Source organism: Tenrec ecaudatus, chromosome 14, assembly GCF_050624435.1.
Source record: "Tenrec ecaudatus isolate mTenEca1 chromosome 14, mTenEca1.hap1, whole genome shotgun sequence".
Taxonomy (NCBI): domain Eukaryota; kingdom Metazoa; phylum Chordata; class Mammalia; order Afrosoricida; family Tenrecidae; genus Tenrec; species Tenrec ecaudatus.
The window spans coordinates 32149774-32176908 of record NC_134543.1 but is presented as its reverse complement, the minus strand read 5'-3'; the positions used below and the strand labels follow the sequence as shown (position 1 = coordinate 32176908).

Below are 27135 nucleotides of genomic sequence, written 5' to 3'. Positions count from 1 at the left end.
ACATGGATTTGCGTCCTGAATTGGAGTTGGTGGAACACCAAGTGGTTTTTCCTGGAAGCACCATGGGGAGTGTGGCCTCGCCTCCCTTTCTGGTCTCACCTCGGCCTGATCCAGGTCACCGTGTCCAGTTCGAGGAGCCTTCCTTCCTGTCTCTGGACAGAACAGGGTGCTTCCCCTCCAGGGTCTTAGCACTTGCCCTGCCTCTTCATCCAAAGACCTAGCTCAGTGGTGTTGTTCGGGCCGACTCACGGTGACACTGTGCACCAGCGAAGGAAAAGCTGCCTGGTGGGTCCGGTGCCCTCCCGCAGCTGTTGTTAGGTTTGAGCCCATTGTTGTAGCCACTGTGTCTGCAGTCTTCCTGTCCCTGGCTTCCGTTTCCCCAAGCACAGTGCCCTTTCCCAGGGAACTGAGATCTCCTGATAGCATGGCCAAGGTTTATGAGAGAATGCCTAGCTGTCTTTGCTCCTAAGGAGTATCCTGCGTGTACTTCTACACGACTAGACCGTGAAACGGCATCATGCTCACCGCCCAACCCCAGGAGCCCCCCAGCCACCCCCCGTCGCATCGCGTCGGTCTGTCCTCGGGGTTGCTCTGCTATGTTCTAGGTTTTGTACGGTGTCTTGGTCCGGTTTCCTGGTTGCTGTGTCTGAGTTCTCTCTCTGAACGTAAGCCCCAGGGGGGGCAGGGCCATTGAGGCATGGAGGGCACAGATAAGATGTGCTCTTTTGCATGAAGACGTAAGTCACAGACCTTCACGCTTGGCCTTGCCTCAGTCTCCTCAGCTGGGCCATGGGAGTGTCTGGGCAGGCCCCACTGTGACCTTGAAGTACATGCAGGCTGCTGTGCTTGGCAGCCCATCTCTGGGCTGAGGGAAAGTGTGCATCTGAGCTGAGCATGCGCCACTGGGCTTTCCGTCGCTGGTCTCACAGAAGTCGGTAACCAGGACTTTCTTCAGAGGCACCCTGGTAGACTACCACCTCCAGTCCCCGTGCGCCACTCTGGGACAGTGTCCGCATTATGGACCTCAGTCAAGTGCACTCCGTGGTAAAGCCTGCCTGAGCCTCGCTTATGGAAACGCCCATTGGAGAACGAGTTCCCATCCATGGCTATGCTGGGTGCCCTCCCGTCGTCCTCCCCTCTTGTCAGCTGCCTCTGTGGGCTCGAAGCACACACCCTCTGGGCCCGGATGGGGTCCGCCCCTGGGTGGGGTTCGGAGGGTGGAAGGAAAGAGAGGTCTCCGACCGTCTGAGCACTGCCACAGCAGACATCCCACAACAGGGCCTCAGAAGAGCCCTAACTTGCGCTGCTAAGTACAAGGTCAGCAGTTCGAAATCACACATTTGTCTAGAGGGTGCTCTTCCTGAGGGGCGGGGTGGGGTGAGGAGGGGAGCCATCCCTCCCTTCCAGGCCCTCATGCACACAGCGGTCACATCCACAAGACGTTCTATGACCACCCAGAAGCTCTGCAGAGCAAGGAGTCGGCAGGCTGCTTCCCGGGGTCCGATTGGGGCCTCTGGGCCCATTCTTTCCCTCCAGCTGCAGCGCTCAGGTGGCCACGGCTATTTTCAGCAAATGGACCCAGAGCAGCTGGTGGGCCAGTGGTCATGAGATGGGACCTGCACTTATTAAACGGATCGCTTGGGTTTCAAAGGGATCAAAATACTTCTTTCTTCCAACTTTGTTCTTAACGTTTCCACTTCTTTGGTCATTTTCAGGCTGTTGGGGATGAGGGACAATGTACAGGCAGAATCGGGTGTCTGTGACAGCTGGGAGTGTGGTGTGAGTATGTGGGTGCGGCCTCTGTGTGCGGGAGGGTATGTGCGGGAGTGAGTGGGTGCATGTGTGAGTTGGACATGTGCTGCCCCTGTGGGGGCGGGTGTGCGTAACTGTGTGGGTCTGTGTGAACGGAGCATGGTGTGCTCCTCTCTGTGCATGGCTGTGTGAGTGTGTGTGTGTGTGTATGTGTGTGCATGTAGGTGCTGCCTCTGCAGGTGTGGATAAGGGGCTGTGTGTTGAGTGTGTGCATGTGTCAGTTGGGCGTGTGCTGCGTGTGTGTGTGTGTGTTTGGGAGGGGGGTGCATAGCAGGTGTCATGGGTAGGGATGCACAGTGCCTGCTGCCGGGGTAGGACAGGGAAGAGTTAATAAGAGCCATGCCACAGAGGGGTGGGAGGAGGTGGGTCCTATCCATCAGGAAGGTGACAGGTTGAAAGGAGGGACTAAGCCAGTGAAGAGGGGCCAAGGAAGGCTTGTGGGCTCTGGAGCCTCCCCGCCCTCCCAGCATCCTCCCTCCCCCGGGAAGGCTCCGTGGAGAGGAGGAGGCGGGAAGGGCCGAGCCCTGACACCGGGAAGCATGCGCTCATCCCGAGAAGGCTCCGTGGTCCTTGCCCTACGGCTCTCTGTCCTGCATGCCTTCGTCTGTGGGAACCCCTGCCAGACATGAGGTCACCTGGAATCCAATGTTCCCCCCTCTGGGGCCCATAAAAGAACAAAGAAAACCCCCAAACCTGAGCTCCTTGCCATCTGGTTGAATCTTCTGGGTTCCCTGTGGCCTCTTTTCTTGGCTGTCAGCTTGATGGAATCAGGTTACTAGGACTATCGCTGGATGAGTTTGAACCACCAACCTGTGGAGTGGCGGGCGAGGGCACCAACGGACCTTCTGTGGCTCCTTAAGCCCTCCCATTGAGTCCATTCTAACTCAGAGTGCCTCCACCGGGCAGAGCAGAAGTGCTCGGTAGGGTTTCTAAGGCTTTGTAGGAGCAACAGCCTCATCTTTCACCTGTGGAGCAGCTTGTGGGTTTGAATTGCTGCCCTTGCAGCTAGCAGCCCAAGACTTAACCCACTAGGCTATCAAAGCTCCAATCAGAGCCCTTGGGACACTCGATTTAAGGCCAGTCTTGCCTTACTCACCACTGCAGGTACTGGCTAAAAGCTCCAGCCAGTAATCACAGCAATAGTAGTAATAATAGCCGGGCATTTATTGGTCATATTCTGTGTGCTGAGGGTCAGAGGGCTGTATCCTTTTCAGGTGCTGTCCTCTCGGCCATGTGTCAGATCGGGCCTCTGTTATGTCCCATAAACAAGAAAGCTGAGACTTAGACAGGGCAAGGCACAACAAGGTCTTAGAGACCATCTGCCTCCCGGACACTCCTGCCGGAGAAATGGTGCGGCTGGGGGGAAGCTGGAGGGACCTAGCAGCTTCTCTAATGTTTCCCTGGAGAACTGGGAAGGGGTCCTGCCCTGGGGTTGACCCTGGAGCTCTAGAGAAGAACAGGCTCATCCGTCTGCATGAGCAGGAGGAACCTGAAGACACCGAGCCAGAACAATCTCTGGACTGTCCGGGGGCTTGCAGGCTGGTAGACCACGGAGGGAAAGAGAAGGGAAGTGCAGGTGTACATCTGGCTCCGGTTCTCGGAGTGGAGAACAGCTCCGAGCCGGAGTCCAGTTTGGGCAAGTGGAAGGGCTGTGGGTGGGCTGCGGATGGCAAGGTAAAGAGAGGAACCCATGATGGATGGGTACCAGGGACTGGACCCACTGCCCCTGAGTTGATGCTGACTCACCGTGACCCTATACAATGCTGCCCCTGGGAGGTTCTGAGACTGAGACTCTTTGTGACCATAGAAAGCCCCTTTCTCCCGAGGAGTGGCTGGTGGTTTCGAACTGATGACCTTCAAGTTAGCAGCACAACGTGGAACCACCCACCGCCAGGGCTCCATGGGCCCTGAACTAAAGCAAAATCCAACTCACTGCCATCGGGTTGATACTGACTCACAGTGACCTCATCAGACAGGATAGGACTGCCCCGTGGGCTTCAGAGCCTGTAGCTCTTTACGGGAGTAGAAAGCCCCATCTTTCTCCAGCGGAGGGGTTGGTGGCTTGGAACTGTTGGCCTTGGGGATCGCAACCCAGTGCTAGCAGGGCTCCTCTGGGTGCCTTTCACTGTGCTGCCGGCTCAGTCGGTGATGCTGGAAGGTACCAGGGACTGGTACCTGGGTGTCTTTAATTACATTTCCTCCTATACACTCTCCACAGAACCTTGGGAGGCAGTCTGTGATTGGCTCCACTTTGCAGATGAGTAGGCCCGGATTCAGAGCAGTTGAGCAGTACAGCCAACATGATGTTCTAGCAAGGGGCAGAGCCACCCTTTGAACCCAGGACCTGACTGGTTACAAAGACCAACTTCTTTCACTCGAGCTGAACCCGTTTGTGATGGAGATCCGGAGGCAGGCTCCGGGGAGCTGGAGCTGGGAGTCGATCGGCAGCCAGGAAAACCTGTGCTTGCACACCTGTGTGTCCCAAAAGCTGCTTGAAACCCAGTTTGCTCACATCTCCTGATGCACACGCCCTTGCCCATGCCAAAGCGGTGGCACGACCCCAGTGCCCTTTCAGACTTTCAAGGAAGTGCTACCAGGCCCATTTGGTAAGAGTGTCGTGGGGCTGACCTGCTGGTGAGCCAGCGACTGCAGCCGCCGTCCTTACTTCCTCCACCACGCCGTGTCCCCAGAGATTGACATTAAATTGTAAATGCTCCCGAGCCACCAGCCTGAGTCAGTTTGCTTGTGAGGTGACCATTCGGTGACAACCCATGGTGGCCTGCATGTCACAGAGAAGATCTGCTCCATGGGGTTTTCTTGGCTGTCATCTCTACAGAGAAGGGGACCGGGGGGCACAGTGGTGACGCGCCTGGCTGCTGCCCCAAAGGTTGGTGGTTTGAGCCTACCAGCCACTCTGTGGGAGACGAGGACAGGCCTGGTGACCTGCTTCTGTCGAGACTTGTCACCCTGTGGGTCCTGCTGCTCCATCACACAGCACAGCAACAAGCGACAGAAGCAGGTTTGCCGGACCTTTGCCCCACTGCACTGCGGGGCGGATTTGAATGCGGAATCTCCGGTGGCCTGGTGGGGGAGGGGGACATGTTGGGCTGCCAACTGCAAGCCCGGCAGCTCAGAAGCTCCAGCGAGCAGCTCCACGGGAGAGAGAGGAGGCTTTCTACTCCCGGAGAGTTGCAGTCTCAGAAACCACGTGAGTCCGTTTGGACTCGGTGGCAGTGAGTTGCTTTGGGGCTTTTGGGGGTTGAGGTGCAGTGGTCATAGAGCATGCTGCTAACGTCAAGGTCTCTGGTTTGAACACCGCCAGCCTCTGTGTGGTGGAGGAAAAGGCGGTGGACACCCTTCAAGGCAGGACTGTGTGAGTCAGAATTGGCTGGCGGTTACACATAGCCACATGTGCCTCTCGGCAACCTTAGGGGACACTGGAAGGCCCTAAAGTCCCAGAAGCCTTGCAGCCCCCAAAACACAGTCCTCCGACAGGTGGGTGGGGCAGTGGGTTCCCTGGCTTTCCACTGCTGCCTTTGGGTGGTGTGGGAAGCGGCCATCCGTGACAACCATCCCCCGGGAACAGCAGCCACGCCCCGAGCAGTGTGCCTGGACCCGATGGAGGTGACCACGTCTTGCCTTGCCTGTAATCAGCTGATGGCAGGGCTGATGCTGGCCCAGGGTCCCTCCGATTGACAAAACTCATCTCTGCTCCGCCCCTGCGCCTGCTGCTAGCTGCCCACATCCTCTTGCAAATCATGTCCCTGGCTGCTGACAATTAGATCTGAGACTCAGGATTGGGACGCAGGGAAGCGTTGGGGTTATGAATCAATGGGGGGGGGGGGAAGGGGGGCTCGGGTGAGATAACAGACCCGGGGAGCCCCTCGCAGGGACCATGCCGCCACGCTCAGCCTGCCGGTTGATTTATGAGTTGGTAATAACCTCGTCTGGTCTCCTGCCCCCTATTATTTTTCATACTGTGCAGGGAAGCTTTACATTGCAGGGAGAGAGGAAGGGGCGGGCACTGGGAGGGAGAGCACCCATAGCGGTTTCCCGGGGCTGACTGGCTGGCCTGCAGGTGCACGGTGGGACGCTGAGGGGCGCGGTTGCCACACACCATGGAGGTCAGCTCCCCACGAGCCTGGCCTGGGAGAAGACCCCTGGGGAAGGTGGCCTGGCAGGTCCCGGTTAGGGCTGGACTCCGGGAGTCCCCTGGTGGGGAGTCCCCAGCTCCCATTCTGTGTGTCTGGATTCAGCTCCTCCAGCCTGTTCAAAGCCAAGCCAGGTGGACTCCCTGCCCTTCCTGGTCAGCACCGCCAGCCGCTCACCGGGAGAGAGACGAGGCTTTCTAATCGGTCAAGTGTTACAGCCTCAGAAATCCTCACGGTCACTTCCACTCTGCCTTGTCGGGTGGCTGGGAATTGGAATCATCTCGGTGGCCGTGAGTTTGGGTTTTGATTTGGTTTCTGAGAGGGAGAGAGAACAGGGAAGCTCCCCCCCCCACCCCCCGACCCACCCACCCAAAGGCACTGGGGCCAGAGGACCAGCAGGAGTTGGCCCAGCAGGAGTTGGCTAGCCTAGAGGTGGCATGGACAGAGAAACCTTTGAAAAAGCCCTGCCATGGGGGTAGAACACGGTGCATTCTGGGAATGGAAAGACCGTCTAGGAGGAAGAAGGCGAGAGCAGGGGAGAACGCAGAGACGTGGGGGAGCAGAGCATGTGGAGCCAGAGGGGATGTTTGATTTGTTACATGTGGTGGACTCACCAGGTGGGGGGTGGGGGTGGAGGGGAGGGCACCTGCTTTGTTTTCTGCCCTGACTTCCTAGGAAATAAACAGCCAGAGGAGTAGGGCCAGAGAAGCTTCCAGGCCAGGGTCCCTTTCCTGAACAAGGCCTTCCAATTTTTGCAGTTTCCCCTCCTGTCATTCTTGCTTTGTGCCCCAACAAAACTGTTCATCAGAAGACACCCCCCCCCCCCCCCGAGAGCATCGAAAGATGTTTTGAAAGGTCTAAGGCCTAACGTTCCAAACAGATGAATAATTCAAGGACTCTTGGTGGTGGCTGTCTATCCCGGCCAGGCAGATGCCGAGGGTGGAGACTCAGTCCTAAGATAAGGTTGTTCCCTGAAACACAGGCTCTATGAGCAGTGAGTCTGTTCGGAATGCCACGTGCCAGATGCGGGCTCGTTTCCCGGACAGCATGTCACTGGAGCTCAGGGCTGCGCCGCACGTTCTGCTGAGACTGCTCTCATTCTCGCATGAGGGATTGACAGCCCTGAGCATGCAGCTGGCCTGGCAATGAGCGGGCCATTTCAGCAAAAGCATGAGACAAAGGGCTGTATGTGTGTGATCTGCTTTAACCCCGCCACCAGGCATTTCCCCCAGTGGACACATGAGGACGTGAACGGTAGGATGCGTGGTAGTTCGAGAGGAGCCCTGGAAGGTCCTCAGTTCAAAACCACCAGCTACTCTGCAGGAGACAGGCTGGGCTTTCTACTCCTGTAAAGAGTTACAGTCTCAGAAACCCAGCGCAGCAGTTCTGCCATCGATTGGCTGGCAGTGAGTTTGGTTGGAGATTTTGATGAGTAAAGGATATGCCCTGGGGCACACATTTTGTAGGGGACGTACAACGCATTGATGGACCCTGAAGTATTGGTTTGTACGCATTGCACCTTCTTGCCTCTTAAACGCTTAGCAAGCCAGCGTTATAGATTGGATTGGGATCCCCTCACAGTGTCTGTCAACATGGCTAGGCCATGAGTCTTAGCAATCTATAGCTCGCCTCCATTTTGCTATCGGATTTCATTGGCCAACCTCCTGTGCATCCTAGCCTCTCTCATGTTAACGAGGCAGGACATTATCTCCAGGATTAGGTTGTATCTTAAGCCAGTCTCTTGAGGACAGCAGCTACACTCACCACTAAACCACCGATGTGAAAATGTAAGAGGGGCTGAACAAGTGAGCAGAGATCAGAGGCACCTGCATCCATAGTCCCTGTGCTGGGAGCCCTCGAGGCCCAGGGGAAGCAGGGTGCCGAGACACCAGGGAGACCTCTAAGGAACAAATGTTCAAAGGACCGTCCCCTCTAGTCTGTGCTCTTCGTGTGGCCTCCCTCCCCCTCAGCTGTGAGGGGCCAAATGGCTGTTTGTGCAATCTGCTCACGCGTGGTATTTCTGGGTGACATTGCAGCAGATAACAAGGTAGCAAGCATTCCTCTATTACCTTGGTCACACTTTTCCTTGGACAAGTGTGGGCGGTGTCAGGTGGGATTCAACACTCTCCTCTCTGCCCCCCATGAAAGAAGAATAAAACCAAACCTGTTCCCATCACATCTACTCCAGCTGATTGCATCCCTGTGTGTAACGGAGCAGAACTGCTCATAAGATTTGCTTCGCTGGAAGCTTCACGGAGGCAAGGATCCCCAAAAGCCCCACTGAACTGTTCACCTTGCTCTTTCTCCCAGCTCTATTTTTCTCTACCTAACTGCAAGCTCTCCTCTGTGCCCACCGCCCGTGCCCATGCCTCTCCTTTGCCCTATGGGACCGGGTAGGACTGCTCCCTAAGCCTCTGAGAGGGCAAATCTTGATGGACAGAAACTGCCTCATCTTTCTCCCGAAGGATAGCTGGTGGATTTGAACTGTTAACCTTTAGGGTGGCGATCTAGTTCAGCACTCAGCACTCCCCAGGCTCCTGAGGAGTGAAAGAAAGGTCCCATATGCTAAGGGTTGTTTTACTTAGAATGTCCTTCCTTTTATCTGCAAAAGAGATCCTGTAATAAGCTAGTCATGCCATAGGATTATTATAATAGGACCATCGCAAGGGTCTGGGTTATAGAAAGTGCTCAATAAATTATTAGTTCAATAGCTAATTGTGCTAGAGCTTATTATTAACACCGAATGAATGTCTGTGCTTCAGGAAGAAAAGGGGGGGCACAAATGTTACTCCAGAAACTTACTCAGAGACAGGAGAGGCAGGATGGTGTGGGAGAAATAAAATTTGGCTCCAACAAGATACTACTTCTATGGCCTTGGACCTTTTTGGGCACTGGAGGGTTGGGACGCCCCTTGGTAAGCACTGGCTGTAGTGGGACTTATGTGGTGAGTGAGGCAGGCAGCTGCTCTCTCCACTCAGGGGTGGTAGAGACCTTTGCAGGTGGATGATATTTTTTCTGGTACACTGAGTCATAAGCTTGATTGACGTGTTTCCCGAGTTCACTCCGGGTATTAACCACCTTCTCTTTTGGTGGGCTTGGATTGATTTTACTCAGAAATCTTTCCAAATGGTGAAGACTGGAGAGATGCAAACCTCCCTCCTCAGTCCTGGGACCTCAATCTGCCACATTGCAGGTACCATGGAATTTGCAGGTGGCTGGAACCAGTCTTTTACCAACTTTCATAATCTTATTTGGACTCAGATGAATGTCGCGCATTGGGAAGGATGGGGAGTCTTCCATAGCAGAGCCTCTTAGGGGAGGGGGGAGTTTCCCATGTAACCCTGTCAGATGCTTCATTGTTAGAAGAGCTTGGAAGCCTTAAAGACAAAGCCCAGAAAACAAGGCAGAACATTGGTGGAAGACGGGGCTGGCCCAGCCAGAAACAGAACCACCTCAAACATTAGATCTTACCAATTTACTGAAATCCGGTTGCTTTGCATCTGAGTGAAGGCAACATGGAAGGTCACTAGAAAGGAGACTCGCAGATTCCATTCTACCCAAGTAAGTAAATAAAGGGACGTGAGGGGCGTGCAAGTTGCCCCCCTTGGTCCAGAACAATGGGTAGACAGGTCTGATATAGACCGCAGGGGCAGCAGACGGTCACAGCAAGCAACCAACACATGAGGCCCATGGTCAAGCTTCTTCATCTTTACTCCTTAGGAAAAAGACAGCGTTGAGTTCCTCCCTTCTTGCCCCCTCTGCTCTCCTGCAAAGCGGGGCCTGTATGAGGCAGGAGGTGGTGGGAAGGGGTGCCCGCCTGGCAAAGCTCAGGTTGAGCCATCCCTGGTCCTCCTTAGTCCTCCACATCCTCTGTCCTGTGGTCTCAGAAGCCAACCCTCCCTCTCTCTTCTCTTTAAAACCCAAAGGGCTTTTTTTCATATACAATAATGTGTCAAGATTACATGACCTTCAAATAGCATCAAAGTAGAACAAATATATATTTCTTATCATTTGATTTTCCCCTTTCCCTGAAATAACCTGAAATTAACCATTTAAATATACCTCCTCCACATCTGTGTACATCTATCAACTGCAATGAGCAGATTGCTTTTCTGGCCTTTAACACGTGCGCTCTTCTCAACATGCCTTCTCCCTTCACAGACTAGGTGTGCAGACAGCCCTTATTGTCTGCATGGGCCATGACTTACCTGTTCAGACCCCTCCCCGGGAACTTTGGAGTTGTTGCCCATCAGCCCTCCGATCAATCTAATTCTCGATGAGCGGCCTCCTAAAAGTTTGTGGGAAAATGGAATCGAAAGATAAGGGAATTTTTTCCACGAACTCCTTGAGGCATCCTGGAATACCTACTTGAAGTATATGGAACATAGGTGCTCCCCAGAGAGATACGTGTCACTGAGCCAACTGGGACTTGGAGTGGGGAGGGTGCCCTGAAGCGCAGCAGACAATGTCGCCGAGCCCTGGGTCATCTCCTGATGGTCCAGGTCCCTCACGGTGGCTATTGTTCCAGTCCACCATTCAAAGGGTCCCCTGGCCCTTTCTGTCCTTCTACGTCACCACACACGACGTCCTCCTCCAGCAATTGAGCCCTCCTGGTCACGTGTCAGATGCAGAACAGACAGCAGCCTGTTGTGATCCACCGGGTTGTCACTGGTTGATTTTCAGGAGGTGGATTTCCTGGTCTTTCTTAAGATGAACGGGTTTCGAAAGGTCATGGACAACCCCATTGTCTTTCTGGAATGCTCTGCTGTGCTTTGGGGAAGAGTGACAGAGCCCACCAGGCTTCCATTCAACAACCCACACGCATTTGGTGTCGTGTCATTGATTGCAAGGCAACGCCGCGGATCTCTATTCCATTACCTTTTCCGTCCATTTTCCAGGGACGTTTGGAAGTCCCCTCCCGTAGGCGTACAGGGTGAAGGTGCTCTGGGTGCCTTCTAGTGCATTTCAGGGATGTTTCTGGAATGTCTCGGGGAAGAAGTGACCTGGAAAAGGAAGCTTTCTACCAATGTTCCAAGGCCTTGGGGCTAAGTGCTGTCTGTCCTTGCACGACCCGACTGCTGTGTGTCGGCCTGGAGTCCAGGACGGCTGAACAAAGGACTAAGATCTAACAAAGGGAACCATTCACTTTAGGGAGCACAGAACACAATCTGCTTTTAGTGCCTCTGGGACTCGGAAGGGAAGACTGGGAGCCGGGGAAGGAGGGAGAAAAGAAGGAGAAATTGGAAGAGTGAAAACGCGTTCTTGCAGGAGTGACTCAAACTGTGTCCCCCTGATTCTACGGGGTAATCGTGGTCGATCTTTTCAAGGACATCACGGGGTGACAGATTTCCCTTTCTTATTCCTGAGGCTAAACCACGAGTGACACTTTCCGTGCTAATGCCACAGGCCTGGAGGCCGGCCTCTTTTGAATTGGTCCAACTCAAACCAAAATCCAATGACCTCGGAGTCAATTCCCACAACGGCCAAGCTGTGTGTGCCAGGGGCTCCCGAGGGTTACCTTTCCAGAAGTGAATGCTCACCCAGCCTTTCCTCAGAAATGTCTCTGGGGAGATGCCAACCTCCGACTTTTCAGTGAGCAGCCAAGGGTATCTGCCCACTTGTACCACCCAGGAACTCCTGAATCAGTCCAAGGACACTTGAAGTGGCCCACCACCACCCAGAGAATGCAAATGTCTAGCAAGTACTAGGGATCGTGGGCTTGCTGGAGTCCACCAAAGAGGGCCCACAGCACATCAGGGATGGCGCCAGTCTGGATGGTGTGCAGGCCCGCCGGGGACAGTCACACTGGTGCCCAGAGGAGTAGAGGGAATGTCAGGGCAGGGAAAAGAAGAAAGGAGGTGCGGGGGGACTTTCCCTAATGAAAGGGGGAAAAAAGTGCTGCGTATGCGTGCACACTGGGGCCTGGCCGACGGCGGGTGAACAATGAGGCCAGACAGGGAGGGCATCAAGCCAAAGGGGGCAGGGAGCCAGACAATGGGCTGAAGGCTGGGGTCGGGGTGGAGCGGGGCAGCGGATATGATAGCAAGGAAGGAGTTTCAATGTGAATGAATACTAATTAGTGACATGGATATTAATGATGACAGTAATTAACAGGGGAAAGGAAGGGCTGTCATTGTCCCAGGGTGAATAATCAATCTTGGCAGGTGATAAATAACGGTTCAGCAAGCTCAGCAGAAAGATAATCCGCCTGCCTGGGGGAGTGCTGTCGAGGAGGCTGGCAACCTCGCAGTTCCTAGGCAACCTACAAAAAAGAACTATTTTTCTTTTGAGGCAAAAACAGGTTAAGGCCTGTGTCCCATCCGCTCCCCTGCCCACCCCTCTCCACACCACCAGCCCCCCAATTGGGATTATAGTTTCTTGCTTGGTTTTGGCTTTGTTCTTCGTTTCCTAGGACAAATGTTGAACTTGTACTAGTTTACAGGAAATGAACACTCATTTTCTTTCTCTCAAAGAGTATGTGTGAATAGAAGTGTTTGGGGTTCAGCATTTAGTTCATAGCTCCATCCAGGAGCCCGAGCAAGGAAAGGCACCAAAGTCCAGCTTGGGGAATAGAAATGCAAGGGCCTTGCAGGTTTGTGTCCTTGGAGGCTGAGCCTCGAGGGAGCGTAGGATGGGGCCGAGGAGTTTGTGCAGAGAGCTAGACAGGAAGCAACGGTCTACACACTCAAGTCTGTGCGGCTTCTGCATCCAGCTACCAGTCAGATTTCTGGGGGCCAAGAAAGACAATACTCACTAAACCCCTCTGCTAAATCTCTCATCCCTCAGCTGGGCATGAGTGCTCAGGGATCCAGCCCAGGCAAACTGTTAGCAGGTCTTCTCGCTAGCCCCGGGGCCTCAGACCCAAGATGGGATTGGGGAATCCGGGAACACTGACTTTTTCCTGGGCTCTTTCCCATCCAGTGCCCTGAGATGGCAAAGCTACTTTCAAAGGTCTGTCTTGGTTAAAATTAGGTTAAAGAGAGGTTTAGAACCTTCCAGAAAACTCAACTCTTCTACTCCCATGTGGATTATACTTTCCTTAGAAGATGGAACTCCGTTCTTGGTTAAGGTGACCAGATGTTAACATTGGTAAAGCGGGACACCAGCGGGACACCACTGATAAAACTCACATCCTGGCGAGATAGCCACATGGCCGCCGAAAACCGTATACCCTAGCTTGTCGTGCATGCTTTCCAAACATCGGGACTTTTTTAAAACGCCGCGGGACATGGGAAAAATCGTTAAAAATCGGGACGTCTGGTCACCTTATTCTTGGTGCCACATTGGCAAAGTGGGGCCAACCAAAGAGAAATAAGCAAAATATTGTGACCAAGATGGCAAGACTCCAACCATGTCCTGCCAGGGAGTAGCTGAGCGGTCCAGCCACGTGTTCCTGGAGGGGGGATCTGCAGGGGGACTGGCAGTACATTGAAAGGACTATTTAATTAGTTCTCAAAAAGAAGAGGACTGGCTTTGTTTTTCTGTCATCAGAAGGCAAACTGGGGCTAGAGAGATGTAAACTAGCTTCCTAGAGACGCCATCACAGGGCACCACACACTGAGTAGCTTAAAACAACAGAAGCATGTTTTCCCGCAGTTCTAAAGACCAGAAGTCTGGAATCAACCTGGTTTCTGGGATGCAGTCTCTCTGTAAACCAGTGGTTCTCAACCTTCCTGATGCCATGACCCTTTCATACAGTTCCTCATGTGGTGGTGACCCCAACCACAAAATTATTTTCCTTGCTACTTCATAACTATAATTTTGCTACTGTAATGAATCAGGTGACCCCTGTGGAAGGGTTATTGGACCCCCAAAGGGGTCGGGGCCCACAGTTGAGAATTGCTGCTGTAGACTCCAGGGAGGATCCTCTCAGGTCTTTGAAGAGGATTCATGGCCAGCCTGGGCATTTTTGACATCACAGTGACCTCTGCCTCCATCTTCACGAGGCCACCCTCCCTCTGTGTCCCGTCTCTTTTTCTAAGAACAGACTCACATTGGATGAGGCCTTACCCGATTCCAGCGCAACCTCTTATTAATTGATCGTATCTTCAAAGAACCTTTTCCCAAGCAAGTACCAAGAGTTAGGGCCTCAGCTTATCTTTTCATGGAATCTGATTCAACCCATAACAGAGAGGAAGCCAGAGGGAGCCAAATTTCTACCCAGAGACATCAAGAATGATTTCCCTGGAACAGGCTGGCGAGGGTGATTTGTGATTCCCTGGTCAATAGGATTGTAGCTCATACTTTGTATCGTTCATTACTAAGGGATGTTCACAACCGTTTCTTCTCATTTTGAGTAGCGTCATGTTAGCCAAGGCAGGTCCTGAAAGCTGTATTCCCACCCCATCATGAAGGACAACTCCACGTGGACGAGGCAGTGTTTGTCCAGTCGTGTTTTGAGCGCCTGCCAACCTGTAGGACTGGTCGAACGGCACTGTGTCAGACAACTTCCCACTGGCATCCAGGAGGTTTTTAGTGGCCGTTTCGTTTTCCTTCGTGTTGTTTGGTTGGGGGGGGGGGGTTGTTTTGGTTTGTTTTTCAGAAGTTGATCTCCAGACCCTTCTTTCTAGTCTGCCTTAGTCTGGAAGTTCCACAGAAACCTATTCGCGTGGGCGACCGTGCTGGTATTTGAAATGCCAGGGGCTCAGCTTCCAGCATCACAAATAGCACACAAGCCATCCCAGTATTGACAGACCAGCGGGGGGGTTAGGAAGACATGTGGAATGAGAGCTATCATCGCTGGCCGCAGACGGATCTTGGCTGAAGGTAGAGAGTGCCATTAACACGTTTGCCCGTGTCTCATTGGCTATGAATTTGGCTGTGCAGCATAGTGAATTCTGGATAACATTGCAAGAATGGGAATTCCAGAGCACTTCATTGTGCTTGTCTGGAACCTGTACCCAGACCAAGAGGCAGTCATTTGAATATAACAGTGGGAGACTACATTATTTAAAACCATAAAAGACGTGCATCAAGGTTGTATCCTTTGACCATACTTATTCAGTCTATATTCTGGATAAGTCATCTAAAAACTGAACTGTATAAAGAGTGATGTGGCATCGGGATTGGAGGAAGACTCATTAACAACCTAGACTCAACAGATGAAACAGTTTTGCTTAGTCGGTGCGAAGAGGACTTGAAGCACTTACTGATGGTTGAAAAGACTACAGCCTTTGTTGTAGCTGATAGCTCACCAGAAAGAAAACAAACATCCTCACAGCAGGACCAGTCAGCAACATCATAATGAATGGAGCAAATTTCGAAATTGTCAAAGATTTCGTTTTAGTTGGATCCACAGTCAATGCCCATGGAAACAGCAGGCAAGAAATCAAACGACAACCCTTGCTGCAAGAGACCTCTTTAAAGTGTTAAAAATCAAAGGTATCACTTTGAGGATTAAGGCATACCTGATTCAAGCCATGCGATTTTCAGTCGTCTCATTTGCATGCAAACGATGGGCAATGAATAAGGAAGGCCTTAGAAAAATTGATGCCTTTGAATTATAGTGTTGTCCAAGAATATTGAACATACTGGGCACTGCCAGAAGAAGAAATACCGTATATACTCGTGTATAAGCTGAGTTTTTCAGCACATTTTTAATGCAGTCTTTGTGCACAAAAATTAAGCACCTCAGCCAATATTCAGGTCGACTTATACTCGAGTATATACAGTAAGTCTGTCTTGGAAGAAGTACAAACAGAATGCTCCTTAGAAACAGAATTTATCTCATATGCATTGGGTGTGTTAGCAAGAGGAACCAATCCCTGAAAAAGGACGTTATGCTTGACAAAATCGAGGGTCAACAAAAAGATGAAGAGCCCAGTGAGGTGGATTGACACCATGACCACAACAATGGACTCACGACAGCAGCGATTGTGAGAATCGTCTGGGATGGGGCAGGGTTTAATTCTGTTGTACAGAGGATCATTAAGGGTCAGAACTGACCCAGGGACACTTTGTTAGGATGGGTTGACAAGAGAAAAATCCAGGGGCGCTCTTATATGTATAGGAAAGAGCTTTATATCAAAGAGCAGTTGTATATTAAGAAAACATCCCAGCCCACTCCAGATCAAGTCCACAAGTCCAATATTAGCTCCTAAGTCTGATACAAGTCCATAAATTTCTCTTCAGACTCACATAGCACATGCAGTGATGCAAAATGAAGGAAGATCACAGACCAGTGGGTGCAAAGTCTTGGGGATCCAATGCCAGTGGGAGCATCTCAGGTCTGGAGCGGGTCTCCATGTGGATCCAGTAGCTCTCCGAGTGTGGTTCTTCAACCGGAAGGTAAAGTAGAGGGAGAGTCTCTCACAGGGCTCATCAAGTCTCCGTGTGACTTGTCAACAGGAAAATGAAAGCAGAGAAAGAGAGAGAGAGGATGTTCCCAGAATCCTCGTGAGAAGGCCATGCCCACAAGGAGGCATCGTCAGGCTGTGACCTGATTGACAAGCCAGACTCCACCCCTTCACTCTTAGTACCCTCAAGTGGCCACCAGATTATATAACAACCACAGGCACCTAATAACATAACAGGATCAGGTGCACAGGGGGCTGCTGTGACTGAGGCATCTGAGCAGATGGAAGCCTCCAGAACCCCTGAAGGATCTTCCTGGCATGCAGATTCTTCTGTCAGGGCAGGAAGTCCCCAGTTGACCCCCAGGTGCCCTGAGTCTCTCCAGGCCAGGCAACTTCATCACTGTGTTAAGCCAGCCCTGCCAGCCACTGTGTTGAGCCAGCCTGCCTTCCTTCCTGCTGGCCCCAGGCCCTGTCCAGATCCCTATAAGGCTGGGCTTAGCCACTATGGGAAACTCTTCAGCTTCTTTGCTAAGATGCCCTTGGAGAAGGTGGCTCTTGAGATGGTGGACAAGTACCTGGACAAGTACTTCCAGCATCTCTACAATGACCTGGAGGTCTTTGCTGCTCACACAGGTCACAAGACCGTGCCGCTGGAAGTCCTGGAGCTGCTGATGAGACGGCAGGACCTAAGTTACCGAGCAGGTATCACTGCACGTGCTGGTGGAGCGCTCCCTGCCCCTGGATCCAGGCCTCCCCGCTGCCCTGCTTCTGCCTGGGCCGCTCCAGGTCCCCTTCTTCCCCCCACCCCCTCCTCAATAAAAGCTCACAAACAGGAGGGGGGGGGGGGGAAGAACACTTTTATTGGCTGAGATTAGAGTAAATAAGCTTAATAAGTCCTCCTGACTCTTAATATTATGTTCATTAAGACAATTCTAGATGCTTTAACAGATACATTCCCAAATTGTAGGAGTGTAACACAGCAAAAAAAGCCTACTTTTCAACTAAATCAAAGCTAAAAGTGGGCATCATTTTCCCACAGTTGTTCAAGGGCCCAGGCTCCTTCCATTTTGTGGCTTTGCTGTGGAGGTGTTTGGAATGCTCTCCATTCATCCAGCACATGGACAATGAAGAGGTGTGGAGATATGGAAGCTCGTGTGAGAGTTGTATGGTCCAGAAGTATTTATCCCTTACAGCCACTTCCAGCGGCAAAGTTCAGTTTACACTCAGACACTTGGGTGTCTGGAAATGTGATCCAGCCATCGTCCAAGGAGCAGAGGAACGAGGTTTTCATAGACACGAAGTTTCTGCCGCAGATACCGGGTGCTTGCATCTCAGATGAGCCCAGGCCAGGAGAACTGTAGATCTGCTCAGGAGGCTCTGTGCTCGCCGATGCTGATCAGCCTTTGCCAGTAAGAATAAAGAGCTCAAAAGTCCTCTTTCCTGAGAATGGTCTGGAAGCCACACAGGACAAAAATTCCCTCAACCTGACTTGGGGACATTATTGAAGCCTAGAATCCTCAGGAGGCACCATGGTGCGCCCAGTGTGTCCACCAGAGAAGGACCTCGGTCTCCTGTAAAAATTACAGGCCAGCAAATGCCGTAAGGCAGTTCTGCTCGGTTGCCTGGGGTTCCTCTGAGCAAGAATTAACTTGATGGCATCCAACCCCCAAAACAGAATTGTGGATTCAAGATCATCCTGAGTTATCAGCAGTGGATGGGTTTTCTAAAGAAACGGGATTGTGATTCTGGAAGAATACCGAAGGATGGAAAAGGTTGGTTAGGGCTGAAAAATGTCCACATTACCCAGCCCTCCAGGGGTGCACTAATTGGAATTGAGAGTCTCTTAAACAGACGTGTTTCTTCTACCACAGGTTAAGCACCCATGACGTCTTCAGTTGGAATTGCTTTGTCGTTGCAGGTACTGACATCGTGCAGTGGCTGATGAAGAACCTTTCCATCGAGGATCCAGGTACTTGACCCTAGCTCTGCCTTGATCGTCCATGGCCTTGATAGCTAGCCCAGAACCAAGTCCTGAATTGGTTTCTCGTATGCCCCTAAAGCCAGTTTTGTGAGTGTGAATTCCAAGATGTGGACTCACTCTACTTATGAATCAAATTAATTGATTTTCTCCGCTGAATAGCTAACTTAAAATTTAAATCACCCTTTGAGGAAATGAGCAACTCTTTAGAATGCCAAAGAGCCCTGTACAATAATGTGTGAAATGAGATGAATTCTCCTTAGCCACAGCAATTAAAGATAAGTTGTAGCACTGTCACCGAACAGCTTCCTAGAACCAGCTATTAAAATTAGATTGCCTGATCCACAATTAGGATGTTTAATTATTTGCTAAGAGTCCTTCTGTTTTCCGCGCCTGCAAGAAGGCATGGGATGATTGTGTTCCCCTCCTTTAATTGTGCATTTCAATTAGGAAAACCTTACCAGAAAAGTAGCAACGTCACCCTGGCCCATAAAACATTTTCCAAATCTGTCCTCCCACCAGAAAGTAGTGATTTTTATTTTCATAACATAATTAGGAAATGGGGGTGGGGTACAGGGAGCTGGGTTCTAGAAAAATAAAAATTCGAGATAAGCAAAGCTTCTTAGCCATTTCTTGTTAGTTAATACTTCTCTGAAATTATTTTCTGTGCCCCTTATCTTCCATAGCTGAGTGTTCTTGATGCCCGAAGGTCATTGTTCTAGAGAGTCATGAATGTGCTCATGTATTTTGGGGGAGCATTGAGGTGATCTAGGCTGATTTCCACAAAATTAAATTAATTGGTCCCCAAACTGCTATGCTTTTAGAACGTGTTTGGCTTTCCTCAATGATTCCCACCTGGGGCCAGTGTATCAGTCTCGGGTGTCCATGTCCTTGAACCTGACATTCATGGACTGCTCTTAAGTCTCAAACAATACCATTTGCATAAGCCCATTGGAAGTGGACTCCAATGTATGGTGGCCCCATGGTGCCAGAAAGAAAGCCCTGGAGGCCCTGTCCCATAAGCATTGAACTGCTAACCACAAGGCTCCTGGTTTCAACCCACCAGGGGCTCCTCGGGAGAAAGATGGGGCTGTCTACTCCCGTCACAATTTAAAGCCTCTGAAGTACCCTCTCTGGGGTTGTTATGTGTCACAATCGACTCCATGGCAGGGCAGTTAGCGTGGGTGGGACGTGTGTCCCAGTCGAATTGGACTCCGTCGGGTTTGCTGGGGCTCCAATTTCAGAGGTCGATCCCCCAGGCCTTTTTTCCCAAGGCACCTCTGGGTGGATTCCAACTTCCCACCTTACAGTTAGCCACTGAGAGCAATACCTATCTGCACCTTGGCCCCCACCCTCCTAGATGTGCCAGGTCCTGAGCTTTCACGCATTTTAGCCCAAGGTTCCTAATCTACTATTGACTGTGAGCCGATGTCGTGTACATTCCATTCAATTAAATGCAGTTGCACGACATCTGAGTACCAGAAAAGGGGAGCCGGTCATTAGCAGACATGCGTTTTAGTGACCACCTTGATTATCAGACACTTGTGGTTATTGAAAATTCTTAATTCTCAGGGGGAAACTATAAGTGTTGGTGCTTTTAATGGATGGAACCCAAATCATCTCCCCTATGAGTCTTTTGGTTCGTTGGTTGGTTGGTTGGTTGGTTGGTTCGTTGGTTGGTTGGTTGGTTGGTTGGTTGGTTGGTTGGTTGGTTGGTTCGTTGGTTGGTTGGTTGGTTGGTTGGTTGGTTGGTTGGTTGGTTGGTTGGTTGGTTCGTTGGTTTTAACACAGTTTGATCTTCTGATGGGCCCAAGTTGAACTGGTCTACCAAGTTCATAGGTTTTCTCATGAGCACCACCACCGTTCCTGATGGTGGTCTCCTCTTCCAAGAGCACTGGCTTCTCTGCCATTCTGAAATAAACCTTGGGTTTCTGGAAGGTGCTTATTCCTATGAGAACTCCCCCAGGTGGCCAATGGTTGAGCACTCAAGTACTAGCCCAAAGGCTGGCTGTCGGAACCCACTCACAGGCACCTTGGAAAATAGGCTTGAAGATCCTCCCTGAGACCCAGTGGAGAAGTTCTGTTCTGAACCCACAGTTCATGTGTCAGAATCAACTAGACAGCAACTAACAGAACAACACTTCATTATAGTGGCTAGCGTTTTTCTGAGACCCCCCCTCAACTGGCTAGTGGTTAGACTAAATGTGTAAGGACACATTTCCAGAAGCCGGGTCCCTGCCAGGAGAAGGTATCCTGGATGGCTTGAATGGTGAACGTCTGTCTATGGCAGAGGTTCTCAACCTGTGGGTCATGACTCTTTTGGAGGTCAAACGACCCTTTCACAGAGGTCACCCAAGACCATCAGAAAACACCTACTTTGTATGGTATCAGGGACCGAGACACCGCTCCTCTATCCGTCTCCAGGCGGGTCCGCCCACATGCAGATACGCCCACATATGAGTACCTGGGTGAAGACTGTTGCCCATGCTACACCATGCTTCGAGACAACATTTCATTGATTTGTAATTAGAAAGAAATATTTCACAAGATATAATTACTTAGGCTCTGTGAGGAATCACTATGCTTTATGTTCAATTTGTAACATCCTGCGTATCAGATATTTACATTACGATTCACAACAGTAGCAAAGTGACAGTGATGAAGTAGGAATGAAAATAATGTTTTGGTTAGGGGTTCACCAGCACGTGAGGAACTGTCTGAAAGGGTCGCCGCACGAGGACAGTGGAGAACCACGAGTCTATGGCGTACTGATGCCCTGAGAGTTCTCACCATGCTGGGGCCTGGCCAATAAGACATGGATCGCTGGCATTTTCTGGGCTTGTGTGTAGTTTTAAAGGAGGCGGCGTTAAGAACAGCTCACCAACTGGGGACAGAATGGCAGAGAGGAGGCAAGCCAAGGCCCTGGGAAGCCAGGCATGTCCACACCCATCTCACCTCCTTCCTATCTGCCATGTTTCTAAGCAAATGAGGTGGGAAGTATTGTCCCCCAAGTAGAGAGTATGCAAGCCACCTTCTGATTCACTTTCACTCTTCCTTCCCTCGGGAAAGACGTCCTGGTGGCGCAGTGATTAAAGTGCTCACTGTGAACGGAAAAGTCCGTTCACACCCACCAGGTGCTCCACAGGAGAAACAAGTGACAGTTGGCTCTGTGTAGGTTCACAGTCTGAGAAACCCGACCAAGCATTCTCCTCGGCCCTGTAAGGGCACTATGGCCGGGAATCAGCTCCAAGCAGTGGGCCGCGTAACTTGGGTCCCTGGCGAAGGAGTTGCCTTCGTACTGAGGTTTCTCAGTCTTGCTGAAACCCGGATTCTTGAATTGTACAGACTTGACCCAAGCTGTGAGGTGCCACCAAGTCCACTCCGCTCATCCCAACCCCCCGGAGGGCAGAACACAGCCTCACCTGGTCCTGCGCCATCCTCACAGGTGTCTGTCTGTCACAGCCCCTCGTGGCAGCCACAGTCTCCTTCCATTTCATGAGGGTGTTCACTGAAAAAGTAAAATAAAAGCCCATTCGCTCTGTTTCAAGCATATGTTTCTTCCAAGGGCAAATGCAAAAACAAGAGAAGTTCACGGCCTTGAGTCGATGCCAACTGAGAGCCTCCCTATAGGACAGAGTAGAGCTATCCCTGGGGGTCCCGGACTCTGAGTCCTGACAGCCAGCTTCCTCTTCCTCTTGTGGAGCAGCAGGTGGTTTCTTTGTGGGGCTGGCCCTGCACTCAGCGGTCCATGCATACCCAGTAGATGGTTCTTACAAAGTGGAACACACGGGTTCTACTTAGCCCCTGGAAGAGCTTGCAAATGAAACCTAACCAGGTCACTTAAAACCAAATTCGGAGCTGGTGAAATGAAAAATTCCTAAGGCTACCCGATGGATACAGGTGGTTGGGACCATGTACTCGGGTCTAGCGGTTGGGAGGGCGGGGCAGGACTGGGCAGTGTTCAATTCTGTTGCACACGTTGGACCTGACAACGGGACAACACAACAGGTTGATAGTAGCAAAAAATAGATTTCCTTCACCTTGACCTCTCTAGGCGACTGTCCCTCACCCCCCATGCTGACTGCCACACGGACAGTTTTCTGAGTCAATGAGGTTTTACTCTGTGTCCATGAGTCCTCCTCACTGGTAGGAATGGAATCTTGGGGGTTGCAACATGAATCCAGAATGGTTCTGGTAGGTGAGGCTGCCGTCATCATCCCAGAGACCCCGAACCAAACCCACTGTCATCAAGTCAGTCCCAGCTCACAGCGGACCTCTACGGGGCCCCTGGGGCTGTGGATCTTCACGGGAGCAGAAAGCCTCATCTTCTGCCGTCAGAGCGGCTGGTGGCTTGGCTACAAGCCCCAGCACTGAACTGACATCCCCGTACTAATGCATGACTCGGGACTTCCAGCCCTCACTGACCATTTACCGCAGGACAGACATAGCTGCGCATGAAATGGCTCACTCCGTTAAAGACGCATTTCTTTACACCGCAGCCCATCCCTTAGCCGTGAAGCTAGACTCTCTCTAGAATGTCCTGGAGGAGTTTCAGAAACATTAGCAGCCCAGAGCTGAGCTCCAGAGGGGCCCCAGACACTTGATAGCCCTTCCCAAACCTTGACGGACTGCCCTCCGGTGCAATTGCAGACACCGTTGTCTGAGGCGATGCCAGTCGCCTGCTGCCTCCCTTTCTGCTCTCCCGGTTTGCACGTCAGTTAAGTGACTCTGGATTCCAAGAGCTGCCTAAACACTTCTTGTGCACCCTGTCCCTGCAGCTGAAGCGATACACGTGGGGAGCCTTATTGCCGCCCAGGGCTACGTCTTTCCGATCTCGGACCATGTTCTCTCCATGAAGGATGATGGCACCTTCTACCGTTTCCAGGTAGGTCTGTTCCGACGGGATCTTTCTTCTCTCCATCATCCATCTGATCTTAGATTAGAATTGCCTTCAAAATAAAAACACCCTGATCCCTCCTGACCGCTGGGAAAGCCAAGTACATCAATGCTTGCCTGGACTGTCTGTTGCCCCCTTGAGATCACAGTAAAAGGGAAGGGGAGAGGGCTCCAGCCATCAGGGAGAACTACTATTGATTAAGTACACAAACGAGGGTCCGGCCAAAAGTAGGGCTGCATCCTGGACACCTTCATGAAACAAACGTACCCTGAGGTGGACCTGTTGTCCCTCACCATCTTCTCCATTGAGGGCTGTACGCTTCCAAAGGCCCCCCTTCCATCTCTCTGACCCTTCCCTTCAAAGAATTCTACTCTCTGATTGGCACCTCCTCAAAGGGGCAGCCTGGCCATCCTTAAAGGACGTGAATCGTGTTCCTTCCAAGGCTCTTTGAGTTTGGGGAATGAGAAGACGGCTGAAGAAGGTAGATGTTGGCCATCAGGTGGATGGGATAAGAGTTCCCAACCAAATCCCCAAACAGCCCTTGCCATTCTTGAGAATGCATGGCCTGATGGTTAAAAAAAAAATTCTCAGCACACATGTCCTGCTCTTTTTCTTACCGATGCAGTTTTCCATTTTTCTAAAAACACCGTCTTAATGAGCCCACGATCGTCCCGTGTGCTTTGAGAAGGTCTGTCATGATTACCCCTTTGTTATCCCATGTAATAATCCCTAGAACCTTCTGAGCTGACCTCCCTGCCTGGACCTGAGATCCCCCTGTCCTTCCTTGTAACCTGTGACTCATCTGAAAGCAAACAAACAAAACAAAACCCTGTGTTGGCGAGGTAGCATTCCCATAACCCAAACTTCGATGATCTGGAAAGAGGACCACTTTGAGTTGTATTCAACATCCGTCATGAACCCCGACTTCAAGACTTTCCGTAGCAAAAAGGCCCCACCACCCCTTTTGGAGATGCCGGAAGGAAATGAAGACAGGTGTATTACCGAGAGAACTTGTCTGGAGCCATCAACGAGTCCCGGGCATTTTGCATGTGTTTTGTTTGGAATGAAGCCATGCGCAAATGATTTGGAACGCTGGTGGCAATGCTTTCAGACTTCCCATCTCAGTGTTCTCATTTATCCTCACGAACAAACATCTGAAGGTGATTCGGACCCATTTGACAGGTCGGAAAAACGGAGGTAATTAGAGAATGAGTGAGGTACTTAGTAAATCAAAAAGGTTGTCTTCACTTGATCCGAACTTCAATAAACCCGAGAGCAAAATCCCATCTCTGTTCCTGGTCTAATGACCCCTCCCTCTCTGGTGCAGGCCCTGCGCGGGGTCCTGGTCTGGAGGGAGCTGGAGACGAGAAGAGGTTATCTCTGGGCCTCTAACCCCAAAGCTTTGGCATACAGTTCTCCAGACTGGGTTGAAGGGGGATGTTGCTGGGGACTAGGGTGCTCAGGAAACTGAAGCCGTCTGGCTTCCATAGCTAGACTGTTATGGCTTCGGGTAAGAGATCTTTGCCCTGCCAACTTGTTTTCCTAGTTTTGTGTTTCTTTGGCTGACCTTGGATCTCATTTCCCAGTACCTCGAGAGAAATACTGGCTGGCCTCAGCGGCCTTACAGACCAAGGGAGGTTTGGCCTATGCAAGAAGGGGTGCAGAGAAGGCTGCACCTGCCCGGTGGCAGGAGAGCGGGCTGTGGGGGCCTGGGAGTGCTCACCTTGTCCTTGTTCTCTTTTGCAGGCTCCCTACTTCTGGCCTTCGAACTGCTGGGAACCTGAGAACACTGACTATGGTGAGAGCCGAGGGCACGGCCCACACTTACATCCCTCCCAGGAGCGATCGCTGTTCACAGTGCGGTGGGGTGGGGGGTGAGGGCGGGCAGCTTTCCCTCACCCTGCTCAGCCCTTGCTCAGTGTAACCTGTCCCGACCTCGCTGCCACACAGAGGGAAGAGAGCAACACAGAGAGACGGCACCCTTGGAGGGGCACTGGAAAAGGGCAGGATGTGTCCCCTCACGGGGGCTGAAGTGTTTCTTCTGCGGGGTCTTGGAGGGCTGGCCCCCCCAGCACTGGGAGATAGGGGCTGTCGGTTGCTTCTCCTTGGCACTGGATTTCAGGGTGGGCTGGTACAGGGCAAACCATCTCCCCTGGCTTTCTGTGCTCGTGGCCTTGCTAAGAACTCCCGGACGTGTGTCATGTCTGGAAGTTGAGAGGAAAGGGAGATGGACCAGAGAGGGGAGGGCAGAAGTCAGTCTGCACCTGGGAGATGAGCCAAGGGGAGTAGGTGAAGCTGGGTGAGCTGGGTGTTGCCTCTGGCCAGCAGGTGTTGATTCCATTCTTGGTACTTAGTCTCGGATTTTCCTTTGTACCAACCATCTAAAGACAAACAAAAAAAACTTCAATTTATCGAGTTAATTCCAATTCAGAGGAGCCCTGGTGGCATCGAGGTTATGCCTCTGGCTGCTATCATCCACAGCTCAGCAGTTCAAAATCACCAGTCGCTCCTTGGGAGAAAGATGAGGCTTTCTACTCCTGTAAACAGTGACAGTCTCAGAAACCCACAGGGACAGTTTGTACCTATCCTACAGGGTCGCTCTGAGTTGGAATCAACTCGGTGGCAGTGAGTTTGAGGCCTTTTTAAAAATGTATTATGAATTGGGAATTAATCCATATGTCATATCATTCCATAGTTCAATCACGGCAAGCAGAATTGTACAATTGCTACCTCAATCCATTTACAGACATTATTTTTCTTTCTGGACTTCTTGATATCATCTCCCTTTTATCCTCCCCCACCCTCAACCACCGCTGAACACCCCCTTCCCCCTGCAACCCTTGTCCTCCTGCTGCCCCTCTAGGTCCATCAATCCTGGGTGTCATGTACCGAGACACAGAAAAGCATATAACACCACTTCAGGAGGGTGACCCCAATGACTTACCCCCTCTGAGATACACCCTAAGATGAACAAACAAAAATATAGAAAGTGTTGAAAACCAGATCAGGTCCAGCGTGCATCAGAGGCGGGCATCAACTGGCAAAGTTTTAACTGTCCAGGTCAGATTTATGCCTTGGATCGTGTGAGCTCATCTCTCCAAGGCACTCTGTTTAGTTACTACACAGAGCTTGGGTTTTTGATATTTCAGACAAAGAACCGGAGGCAGAGAGCCCATACCCTCACACTTAAACCATATTGTGTCGGACTTGTCGTGGGGCAGTGTGGTCCTCTGTGTCCATTCATCCGTGGGGCCTGGAGCACAACCTGTGCCAACCCAGAGCCGACCTTCAAGCAGCCTTCCTGAGGTGGTCGGACCTGAACTCAGAATTCCAGTGACTCATTCTCCTTTCACGGCCCCATGGGGTGTCCTTAGAGGTCACAGGAGAGTCACAGCCTCTTTGTCCAGCGTCTTTGCCACAGCCTTGGCTGCTGCCCCAATCCAGTCAATAGCTCTCCTTGGGCCTGGCTATCAGGGAGATCTACAGTCAGTCTCTCCATGGGCTCATCACAGGCTGGGCTGGGACAGGAATGCGGGTGTGGCGGGAGGGGTTGGGGGGGGGTGTACAGCTGGGGCAGGGGGTGCTTTATAAAGGCCCACGAGGTCGCACAGAACCCACACATAAAGGGAAACCCAACATCTGTGAGCAGCGCAGAGGGTGGGCTGTGAGCAAGGCAAAGCCCGATGGTTTCCAAGCGTCGTCAAGCCAATTCAGACTCACAGAGATCCTGCTGGGCAGAGCAGTACTGCCCGAGACAGCTCCAAGACTGGAAATCTGTATTGAAGCCAACTGTCATAGCTTTCTCCCTCAGAGCGGCTGACGGGTTCGAACGGACAACCTTGCAGTAAGCAGCCGGGCACTTTAGCCACTCTGCTTCCAGGGCACCTCTCCAACTCACTGCCATTTAGTCTCCTCAGAGGGACCCTTCAGGGCAGGGTAGAACTGTCCTTGTGAGTTTCCAAAACTGTAGCTCCCAGACCCTGATGTCATAGTGGCTACAAA

The 27135-nt window shown here is 51.6% G+C and overlaps 1 protein-coding gene across 6 annotated transcripts in view; it reads left to right on the top strand.

The window, feature by feature from the left end:
- Window positions 1-27135, top strand: part of RGS6 (regulator of G protein signaling 6) — a 201815-nt gene that overhangs the window by 66518 nt on the left and 108162 nt on the right. For all 6 annotated transcript variants that reach the window (XM_075530604.1, XM_075530607.1, XM_075530606.1 and 3 more), the window contains exons 2-4: window positions 18177-18227; window positions 23015-23121; window positions 24880-24931. In XM_075530604.1, coding sequence (XP_075386719.1) covers window positions 18177-18227; window positions 23015-23121; window positions 24880-24931 — 210 coding nt within the window. The remainder of the gene's footprint in view (window positions 1-18176; window positions 18228-23014; window positions 23122-24879; window positions 24932-27135) is intronic.